The 12195-nt window shown below is 39.1% G+C and overlaps 1 protein-coding gene across 1 annotated transcript in view; it reads right to left on the bottom strand.

Moving 5' to 3' along the window:
• Positions 1-12195, bottom strand: part of LOC124871248 (diacylglycerol kinase gamma) — a 183215-nt gene that overhangs the window by 93953 nt on the left and 77067 nt on the right. The window contains exons 13-16 of the mRNA XM_047370405.1: positions 11484-11600; positions 8005-8103; positions 5132-5242; positions 4969-5042 (exon numbers count right to left, since the gene is read on the bottom strand). Coding sequence (XP_047226361.1) covers positions 4969-5042; positions 5132-5242; positions 8005-8103; positions 11484-11600 — 401 coding nt within the window. The remainder of the gene's footprint in view (positions 1-4968; positions 5043-5131; positions 5243-8004; positions 8104-11483; positions 11601-12195) is intronic.

The following is a 12195-nucleotide window of genomic DNA, read 5'->3' as shown; positions in this document are numbered from 1 at the left end:
TGTGTTAATCTGTTTAATCATGTGTTGATTTTAACAGATTAGGACACTTTAGAGGGTCATAATTATGGACGTAGTGTTGATCAGTGCACCTGGTTATATTTGCAATCCACAATGAAGTCTTTATGTGTTTAAGCCTTCCATCCATACTGAAACAGCACTTTAGGAATCCCAACATTAGAAACAGCCTCCAAATGAAGAGGTCCTTAAACACCCCCTACCTTAAACGTTGTGACGTAGGAGGTGATGTTATGTTAACGTTGATGTTATTACCTCACTATACAGTTCTCCACACCTTCTTCTCAGTTTTTTGGTGTACTGTGGCCGTATAAAAGGGCTACATAAAGGCTTGGGAAAGTAACAACAGCATTTTTGTTATTTTGAGTGTTTTAGGTGTTCAGTTGAAGATATTTCTGGAAACTATCACTGAGGAACATTTTAGCAACAAAAAATAGAAAGATTTTTTAGGAAATACTTCATCAGCACTTACACCAGTGATCTTTCTTTGACCAATCAGTGAGATGTACATTATTTCCCAATCTAAAAATCAGCAATGGTGTTTCATTAGACTATAAGTCATCAGATTTATGTGTCCTTCACATAGTAGATGGTTCAGTTTGTTGCATAGTAAGTTTTGTTTTTCATTTTTAAGATTTTCTGATTAATTTTTTTCTAAAGGGCAAGCACGTATTTAAATGTCACAAAAATTTACAGATAAAAATAGAATAACTGTTTTCGGGAGCAAATTTCTTTTACTCTTATTTGCCAATTGATGTAGAATAATTTGCTTTCTCATCAGGCAGTAACAAAAAAGTATGTTGCCATGGTAACTCTCCAGATAGAAGGAAATCAGCAGGTTTTGATTGGTCATGATTGTTAGCTATGTGGAAAATGATGCAAGACTGAAGGTCATTATTTCAAGTGTTCCACCTTCAAATGCCAGCATTCAGAGTCTCAGCAGGGAGGAGCAGCTATGACAATGCCTGGGATGGAAGCCTCTGTTAAATGTGCTCATTAACACCGCATTCATTGATGGGACCTTGTAGTCCATGTTCAAGACCCTTATGGACCAAAATACTCTGACTTCATACCCTTATAGGTACAAGCAACAACAAATTTAGCATGTAAAACAAAGCTGTACAGAGAGGTTAATAGTAGCTGGAAGGTCTAACATGAAGTTCGCTGACAGTGGATGACTATTTTTTTTAAGTTTTTTTAATCTGAAAGAAAGCCTCATCCTCTGCTGTGCTCTCCTGCGTTAGTTGGCACCTCTGAAAATACTTTTTCAATGCATAAGTACCCCAATGAGTACTTCTAAGCATATCTGTAGTTCACTGCTATACCCATCTTTGCGCTCCTTCTTATAGCCAAGCCCCCTCAACGCAATCCAAACAAATATTGTCCAAAACTTGAATGGCATCTATTTTCAAACCAACTGATCACTTTTTCTTTTGCCTTAATAAATGTCATTATTAGCTGGCATATCTCTGTCCGAATGCATGATGCTTGTTATGATTTTCCATAATGTCATGATGAAAATTTAACATTCATATATTTTAGATTCATTGCACACTAACTGAAATATTTCAGGTCTTTTATTGTCTTAATACGGATGATTTTGGCATACAGCTCATGAAAACCCAAAATTCCTATCTCACAAAATTAGCATATCATTAAAAGGGTCTCTAAACGAGCTATGAACCTAATCATCTGAATCAACGAGTTAACTCTAAACACCTGCAAAAGATTCCTGAGGCCTTTAAAACTCCCAGCCTGGTTCATCACTCAAAACCCCAATCATGGGTAAGACTGCCGACCTGACTGCTGTCCAGAAGGCCACTATTGACACCCTCAAGCAAGAGGGTAAGACACAGAAAGAAATTTATGAACGAATAGGCTGTCCCCAGAGTGCTGTATCAAGGCACCTCAGTGGGAAGTCTGTGGGAAGGAAAAAGTGTGGCAGAAAACGCTGCACAACGAGAAGAGGTGACCGGACCCTGAGGAAGATTGTGGAGAAGGGCCGATTCCAGACCTTGGGGGACCTGCGGAAGCAGTGGACTGAGTCTGGAGTAGAAACATCCAGAGCCACCATGTACAGGCGTGTGCAGGAAATGGGCTACAGGTGCCGCATTCCCCAGGTCAAGCCACTTTTGAACTAGAAACAGCGGCAGAAGCGCCTGACCTGGGCTACAGAGAAGCAGCACTGGACTGTTGCTCAGTGGTCCAAAGTACTTTTTTGGGATGAAAGCAAATTCTGCATGTTATTCAGAAATCAAGGTGCCAGAGTCTGGAGGAAGACTGGGGAGAAGGAAATGCCAAAATGCCAGAAGTCCAGTGTCAAGTACCCACAGTCAGTGATGGTCTGGGGTGCCGTGTCAGCTGCTGGTGTTGGTCCACTGTGTTTTATCAAGGGCAGGGTCAATGCAGCTAGCTATCAGGAGATTTTGGAGCACTTCATGCTTCCATCTGCTGAAAAGCTTTATGGAGATGAAGATTTCATTTTTCAGCACGACCTGGCACCTGCTCACAGTGCCAAAACCACTGGTAAATGGTTTACTGACCATAGAGAATCTGTGGGATATTGTGAAGAGAACATTGAGAGACTCAAGACCCAACACTCTGGATGAGCTAAAGGCCGATATCGAAGCATCCAGGGCCTCCATAAGTCCTCAGCAGTGCCACAGGCTGATTGCCTCCATGCCACGCCGCATTGAAGCAGTCATTTCTGCCAAAGGACTCCCGACCAAGTATTGAGTGCATAACTGTACATGATTATTTGAAGGTTGACGTTTTTTGTATTAAAAACACTTTTATTTTATTGGTCGGATGAAATATGCTAATTTTGTGAGATAGGAATTTTGGGTTTTCATGAACTGTATGCCAAAATCATCCGTATTAAGACAATAAAAGACCTGAAATATTTCAGTTAGTGTGCAATGAATCTAAAATATATGAATGTTAAATTTTCATCATGACATTATGGAAAATAATGAACTTTATAACAATATGCTAATATTTTGAGAAGGACCTGTACACAAGACTTTGGTTTATTTATTTTTTTAGATTTGCCCTGTGTTGTCTAATTTGGACATAAATAATATGTTTGTAATGTATAATATTTGATTCATCACCCTGCATCCAATTATTGGTACTTACAAGAAATAGCAAAATCACCCATGGAGTGTTACATATCATGAAAAACAAAATGTTTCTGTCCTTACCAAGTTCCAAAGTTATATACAGTAAATCTAATCTCACTTGTACAAAAACACATAACAGACTGTGTCCTGTCAATGTAAACAAAATGGAAATGAAGCTGCCACTTGTATAAACTTTCTGTGTCTGAGTCAAACACAAATAACAACAAATGTAACACAGATTTCTAGCATTTACACGAGTGGCTTGTCTATGTCCTCACTAAAGCCTGGAATGAGATCCCACAGCACATAAGGACTATTCCAACATTAGACTCTTTAAACAAGTCCCCTGCTCGCTATCTGATGAATAGATATCACTGCAGCTACTTATATGTGACCTCCTCCTAATGCCGCTTCTCTCAAGTATATCTGAGTATATCTGCGTGACTGTTCTGTCCTGTGTTAGCTGACGTAAAGATGGCGATATGTTTGTGTTTTCATGTTCTGCAGAGCAGCAACCTGCTTAAAAACAGTATCTGTCATGATCTGTAGATATTTGAGTTTTGTTTTGGATCATGCTCATATTTAATTATTTTCCATGTGGTGCTTTAGTTCATTCCTGTTTGGTGTACCTTTTTATTCATTCTGTTTATGGTGCATTTTAGCTCTGTCTAGTTCTCATGATGTTTTGTTTCCATTTTCAGCCACGGCCGCCTTAATTAGGTTCATTCAGTCCACCTGCTTCATCAGCCTCACTGCTTTCACCTGTGTCACACTCCATTTACACTCTTCTGTTCTGTCTACTCCTTGATGGAGAATATTGTTTGCCATGGCAAGCCTGTCAATGACTGTTTTGCTCACATCTAGTCAGTCCCGGACCATGCCGGTTTCCTGCCATGCTGTTCTGCCACTTCTCAAGTCATGTTGTAAATTTGTTTTGGCTTTCATTTTTATTAAATCTCTTTTTCAACTCTCCGTGCTGCTCCTGCCTGCCTGTGTGCGTTTGGGTTCAACTCCAAGAACCACACCCCTGACAAGTATCTGTAAAGAGTCAGGCCCGATTTTTTTTATCTTTCCTGTTTTAAAAAATCTAAATTAAATAGATAAATAAATTGCAATTTAAATGAAATACTATCCATCCATCCACCCATCCATCCATCCATTTTCTATACCCACTTCTTCCATACAGGGTCACAGGGGAGCTGGTATCTTTGGCGAGAGGTGGAGTACACCCTGGACAGGTCGCCAGTCCATTGCAGGGCAACACAGAGACACACAGGACAAACAACCATGTACACACCCATTCACACCTAAGGGCAATTGAGAGAGACAAATTAACCTAACAGTCATGTTTTCAGATGAAATACTATTTAAATGTGTTTACATAGTTTAAAATTACAAGATCTCCATCAAAGTAAAATAGTCACTAAACTACAAATGGTGTATTTGGTTAAGGGTTAGGGTTAGTCTGACATCTGACATTTTTATAGTATTCAATAGAATGTTTAAATGATCATTTTCACTTGAAGGTTTCTTATCGTTGTTTTTACAAATGTGCAGAAACTCATCATTAAGTGAACCCTTGTGTACATGTGTTTAAATGTCTGAGGACAAGAAAGAGAAAAAGGCTTTTACTTTTATCTCTGTTGTTCAGATTATGCAAATTGTCCACAGCATCTTGCATGTATCATATATGATAAGTAAAATACTTTGTTCCACAGTCAAAGGCTCTCATAAAGTCTGTTTGATACGTTTCATCTAAGGCACCTTGACAAGTAAAACGCAACCTGGGAGAGCATGGCAGCAGGCCTGCAGGTGATGAACTCAAACTTACCGCTCCCCCTGTCTCCCTCCACTCTTAGGGTTGACCAGGACCAGTAGGGGGTGAGTTCCTGGGAGAGGGGTGATCTGCAAACAGGAAACACATACTCTGCTATTTAACCCACAATTTGCCTTCACTTCAACCAACCACTGCATGCAAGTGTAAAGATAAGTACCTGCAGTGCTTGCCCATCTCCAGGAGAAAATTTAAAGGTCTGATTGGGATCATCAGGGCTGTTGCTGGGAGGGGAATCACCCTCCCCGCGCTTTGCTGCATAATGACGATCCTTTGGAAAAAATAATTAATGGACTTGAACTGGACTGTGGTTGACAAAGCTTTCAGGCAGAAATAGTAAATGGGTCAGCAGGAGTCTGAATCTTGATTTAATGCATGACATTCCCACTGATAGGATAGTTAATATGCATATAATACATTTGTCATTGTTCAATTTGGAGAGGAAAGAGGAGGTTTGACAGGACGTGGCCCAAATATATAATCAACAATGAGCATGAAATCAAAGGCAGGTGTTCAGAAGTTTCATAGCGAGCTGTTTGAGGAAGGTTCTGAATGATAACGACAGATGGCTGAGTCGTCTGTTTAATGCTGTTCAGATGTTGCTGGCTGCAGGTCTCTCTACCTGCGGAGAAGTTCACTTTGTAGATGTTCACTCTGTTAAGTTCAGCCCTGTAGAAAAAAGTGCACTGAAAATGTAGTTTATTTTGCTCTGAATTTTTATTTTAAATAAAAAGTTTTGAAGACCACACTGTTACCATTTACATTATTATATTTTTGGCAGTGTTGTGGGTTTGGATGTAGGACCAGGATGCAGAACATGGCGAGGAGGCCGCATGGTGAGTAGATGAAGTTTAATAAAGAAACTGAAGGTGGACTTACAGAAGGCAGGCAGGCAGATTACAGCCAGGTTATCCAAAAGCACAAGCTCAGGAGGCAAAACAGAAAACAAATCACAAGGAGAAACTCGGGAAGATAGCAAGGGTTGATAACGTAAGGAACCAGCGGGGAACAATGAAAACTAGAGAGCTTATAAGCTGAGGGAAGTGGAGTATGGACCAATGAGACAGGGAGGCAGGTAATCAGAGGAAACAGGAAACAGGTGTGGACCAGGAGGCAGGGAACTGAGGGAATATGTTACTATAGAAACGGAAGCTAGAGAACACAGAGACAGGAGGGGAAAACTAAACTAAACTAAAGACAACTCTAGGGAAAGGAAACCTAAACATAAAACACAAGGCTAAATCTGGTTGGAACACTAGACAAAGCAGGGACATGAAGAACTATACTAAAGAGCTAGGCTGGGAAATAACAACTAATCTTAAGGGGAACAAGCTATTGGGTAAATAATTACAAAAAAGGGGTCTTAGGCCAAAGGGAAACTAATAAACTAGAAGAATGCAGCACAAACAAATAACCTAACAGTAAACAAGCACAGAAACACCAACTGAGAAACTAAACAAACACAAAACCCAAAATGGCAGATCCTGACAATTTTAAGGAATCATATTACTTTCCTTTGGAGTTGCACTCATATCTGAAAAGAGGCATATATCTGTTTATTCCCTGTTTAGTCTCATACTTGACATGTTGAATACTCAAGCTTTTTTTCTAACATAAATAATTGGAGATTCATTTTATTTATCGCTGTCATGCTGGAGCAGGCACTTTATGTATATAATATTTTTTTTAAAGTTCAATTATTTTTATACATTTCGTTTGTCCTGTAATAAATCCAAATTTAAGTAGTAAAAAGTAGTAAAAACAAGTAAAAATGTTATAAAACAAACATTATTTGTAATGGATAATTACTAATGTAGATTTTTCAGGTATTTGAAAAAGTAACCAATAGATTACTACAAAAACTAATGGTAGCTCTATTTCATTGTATTTTTCAAAAACACTTCCATTCTAATACATTATTCTAATACATTATTCTAATACATTATTCTAATACATTATTCTAATACATTATTCTAATACATTATTCTAATATATTTTAAACATTTAGGGAAAGCATTGGGAGACTGATTTGGAAAATGTACAATGAACAGTTTAAAACTGTTGCATTTTTGCATTGTTGCATTCAAGCTCTTTGAAGAAACCTTCATAATGAACTACAACAACATTTAATTTCCCTTTGGGATTAATAAAGTATTTTTGAATTGAATTGAATATCCAGAAACATCAGAAGAAGCCAGATTTCAGTCCCGAGCATGCTTTTACAAATTCCTATTTTTGAAGAAATCTTTTCAGGAAAACATTAGGAGAGACTGTACCTTCTTAAGAAACAAAACTTCACTTAACAGACACACTTCACTCTCTACCAGCATCCTCACAACATTCTGCTGTGGCTGAGAGTGTTTATGTACAGCATCTCAGCTTGGTACTCCAGCTGCAACATGACAGACAGGAATGCCCTGAAGAAGATAGTAAGGGGAGCTGAAAACTTCATTGGAGTGTCTCTACCCTCTGTACAGGACCTGTTTAACATTTTCAGACTCCTCACACCCTCTTCATGAACAGTTTTCTATATCTTCTAAGAAGTGAATTCTTATCTATTTGTATGTTCTATCATCTCAGTGATGTTTTTACTTTGTTTCAGATCCCTGGAAAACATTGTCTTTATTAATTCTATGCTTTTTAGTAAACAACAAAATGAGAAGAAATGTATTAGAATTTAATTTATTGGAGTGGCCACAGAACAGCATTGCAATTTTTGTCATACAGCGCCCCTGCTGGAGAGAATATGAAACATGCACATTCTTCTTTGCTGTTTCTCCCTTTTTCTATACTTCTGAACCTGAGTTTTGATTTTTCTATTTTCACCAACATGAACTAGAATCAGTACTTGATAAACAAATGTTCATATTTGATAAGATTTAACCATGAGCCTTTGAACTGATTAACCCTGTGTTATAATGCTCTGTAACAGCGCTATCCATTTTATCGGCTCTGCAGCAACATTTCAAGTTGTTCTTGCCCCTCTTGCATTGCTTGCACTACAGGTGAACAGTCTGAGAGCAGTAATCTCACCAGGACAACGGGGCAGATGTATGACGGCAGCAGAGTGTGGTCCCTCAGGGCTCCTCCGTCACACTCGGGCTTCACATGGGATGCACACTTGTTATGGAGCTGCGGTGGACAGGAGAAGAAGAACCATAAGAACCGTAGGCGTCGTCCATCTGTGATTCTGCGTTAACACTTATTAGGTCACACCGAATGACAGCATGGCTGTTTTATAGGCCATGTAGGACTGATGAAAGTGGTCTCCACTTGTGTTTCTCAGCAGGATACTGAAACAAGAACAGGTGTTTGGTTTGCTTGGCCTCAACCTTTACACGTCAAAGACAACAGTGTCATCTAGTGGAAACAAGAAGCAATAGCACTTATGAAACACGAAGGTATAGTTCAAATAAAAATAATGCAGCTCTGTGGAGGAGTGATTGCAGTAAAACAACCCCCTGACTTTGGCACATCTTTTTTTAGGTTGGATTTTTTCCTTTAGTGCATGTGATTTGGTGATTGATTTTTATTTTGGTAATATAGTAATAATGAGGTTTCTCTGGATATATTTGCTTTAGCTACAAATAAGTAGACATTCATCAAAATTAAATTCAATTGCCCGACCATTTCTGTTGAAAACAAGTGCAATAACCCTGATATAAGACAACCCTGTCTAGGAACAGTTTTCTTAACTTCAAAAATTTGGAAATCTTAACTTGATTTGGATGTATAAATACAGTAATTAAAATGTATATATTTTCTTTTCGTCTTTTCTCAGGACATAAACTGAAAATGTCCAATTCCTGTTGTACATATAAATCATCTGTGATGGTATTTACTGTTATGATGCTTGTTATAAAAAGATCAAAGCATATTCTTATGTTAGAATGACCCAGTCAAAGTGTAGACCTAAATTCAAATGAGAATCTGAGGCAATACTTTACTTTGAGCTTTTTTAAAATATTCAATTCAGTTTATTTATATAGCGCCAATTCACAACACATGTTGTCTCATGGAACATTCCAAAGGTCGGGTACATACATTCCAATTTATCCTAACCATTGAACATTGGAGTCAGATTCAGTTATTTATCCAAATGTTTTTTCTGCCTAAGGAAACCCAGCAGATTGCATCCAGTCAGAGGTTTGTAGCATTCATTCCTCCTGGATGAGCATGTAGAGACAGTGGACAGTCACTGGCGTTGACTTTGCAGCAATCCCTCATACTGAGCATGCATGTAGTGACAGTGGAGAGGAAAAACTCCCTTTTGACAGGAAGAAACCTCCAGCAGAACCAGGCTCAGTGTGAACGGCCATCTGCCACAACCGACTGGGGATTTGAGAGAACAGAGCAGAGACACAAAAAGAACACAGAAGCACTGATCCAGGAGTTCTATGGTAAGGAAAAGTAAATGTTAATGGATGTAGCTCCTTTAGTTGTTTCATCTAGAAAGAAAGAACAGATAAACTCTGAGCCAGTTTTCTCTCTGAAAAAGAGCAGATAGAGTTAGTCACAGTAGAAGTTCAGTCAGTTGCTATAACTAGGAGAGAGAAAGGGTTAAACACTGAAAGACAGGGCCAAGTGGATCATCTGTATAAGGTGAGCATTAAGTTGTTGCCAGCAGAAACTTGGACAATCCCCACAGGTAGACGCACATAGTCAGGCCAGGTGTAGCTTCTAGGAGGAGAAAAGAGAGAGAACATAAAGTTAAAAACTGAAATAACAGCAAATAATGCAAAATTGGAGAGTAGTGTGAGAATGTAGCGAAGAGGGTGAAAGTGGTTATTATGTCCTCCAGCAGCCTATAGCAGCATAACTACAGAGATAGTTTCAGTTTATTTATTTATATAGCACTTATTTACAACAATGTCGTCTCAAGGCACCCCACCAAGGGTCGGAAACGGCGCGGGGCCACCGGGGAGGCCACACCAAACCACCGAGTAGCAGAGCCCGGCCACCCCAGAACGGGCCACATGTAGGGGCACTAAGTAAAATAATAAACTGATAAAGTTTGTCCATCTAGAGCCCACTGATGGCCGTTGTTATACTAAAAACCATAAGGATTGGGGATACCTCTCTATGTCTGACTGATGATAACCATTGGAAAAGAGAAGGGGTCATACAGGTAGCAGAAATGGAGGGTGTGTTTGCACCTCAACCATAACTGAGCCGGTTTAGGCTAAACCTGACTCCCCTTTACTCCATCCAACAGGGAGGGAGGAAGGCAGAGGTAAAAAAAAAAGGAAGATAGCCTAACCTACTCTAACTATAAGCTTTATCAAAAAGAGAAGTTTTAAGCCTTAAAAGTAGACAGGGTGTCTGCCTCACAGACTAAAACTGGGAGCTGGTTCCACAGGAGAGGAGCTCGATGACTAAAAGATCTGCCTCCCATTCTACTTCTAGAGACTCTAGGAACCACCAGTAAACCTGCAGTCTGAGAACAAATTGCTCTATTAGGAACGTATGGAACAATCAGATCTCTGATGTATGATGGAGCTAGATCATTAAAGGCTTTATATGTGAGGAGGAGAATTTTAAATTCTATTCTAGATTTAACAGGGAGCCAATGAAGGGAAGCTAAAATAGAGGAAATATGATCTCTCTTTTAAATTTTCATCAGAACTCTTGCTGCAGCATTCTGAATCAGCTGAAGGCTTTTAACTGCATTTTGTGGACAACCTGATAGTAAAGAATTACAATAGTCCAGCCTTGAAGTAACAAATGCATGGACTAGTTTTTCAGCGTCACTCCTAGATAGGATATTTCTAATTTTGGCAATGTTCCGGAGGTGAAAGAAGGAAATCCTAGAAACCTGTTTAATATGGGATTTAAATGACATGTCCTGGTCAAAAATAACACCAAGATTTTTTACTTTATTATCGGAGGTCAATTTAATGCCATCCAGGTTAAGTGATTGACTAAGCAGTTTCTTTTTTAAAGACTCCGGTCCAAAGACAACAACTTCTGTCTTGTCTGAATTTAGAAGCAAAAAATGTAAAGTCATCCAAGTTTTTATGTTTTCAAGACATTCTTGTAGCCTATCTAACTGGTTGGGCTCATCAGGATATATGGATAAGTAAAGCTGAGTATCATCAGTGTAACAGTGAAAATTTATCCGATGCTGCCTGATAATTTGACCTATTGGAAGCATATATATAGTAAAGAGAATTGGCCCAAGTACTGAACCCTGTGGTACTCTACAATTAACCTGGAGTTTAAAGATGATTTATCATTTACATGAACAAACTGGAATCTGTCTGACAAATAAGATTTAAACCAGCCTAGTGCTGTTCCCCTGATCCCAACAGCATATTCCAGCCTTTCTAAGAGAATATTGTGATCAACTGTATCAAATGTAGCACTGAGATCTAAGAGGACAAGTACATTATTTGAGGGCAGTATTCATAGTCCTGTATGCCTGATTACGCCTCTTTTAAAGTAGAATCTGGTGACTGCAGGTTGAAGTGCGAGATATTTTGAGTTCGTGTTTGCCAGGGACGTGCACTTACCGTAATCTGACACCAAACACAGTGCAGGCCCGTCAGGCCCTGGTAGCACTTGATGCTTCTGTGACAGCGATCACACTTTGTTGGAGAGTTCCCCTCCATCCAAACATGCTGCATAGCCTGGAAAACAGCAAGGGCAGATCACATCACAAGTGATATAAACCTAATCCATCCCAAATGATTTCAGTATTTAAACAGTGCACTTTGGATGTTTAGGGTTTTACAAACAAAAGCTTTTAAAGTGACAAATGAAGCACATTACTTTATAGGCTTGTTTCTCACATGTGAGCTGTGTTGATATAACAGAGTTACAATAAACCAAATTGGCATCTCATTTACCTTGGTAAAACACTGGGATAATTATCTGTTATTATATGAAATCATATTACTGCCACAGCAAAGAAGCTGGGTCTATTGATAAGGATGTACAGCCTAATGATTAGGGTGGTTATTCTGTTTTGTTACCTAGTGGTTAAAAAAACATTTTTGCCTGCTGTCATGCAGTCAACACATTTTTTAACAGCTTTAAGCATTTAAACCCTTTCGAAACAACAGTACCATTACCAACTTGAAGAGTGTTGGGACGCCAGTGTTGGGACGCCAGCGATGAAACCGCTAACGGCTAACGCCAGTCAAGTCAGGAGTAACACATGACTCGCCGCCATCTTATGATTCTGTAGGCTTCCTCGTCATCAAGTGAGGGCCAGTTGAGAAT

This window comes from Girardinichthys multiradiatus, chromosome 7 (genome assembly GCF_021462225.1).
Source record: "Girardinichthys multiradiatus isolate DD_20200921_A chromosome 7, DD_fGirMul_XY1, whole genome shotgun sequence".
NCBI classification, from domain to species: Eukaryota; Metazoa; Chordata; class Actinopteri; order Cyprinodontiformes; family Goodeidae; genus Girardinichthys; species Girardinichthys multiradiatus.
This window is presented reverse-complemented; position numbering and strand designations above follow the sequence as displayed.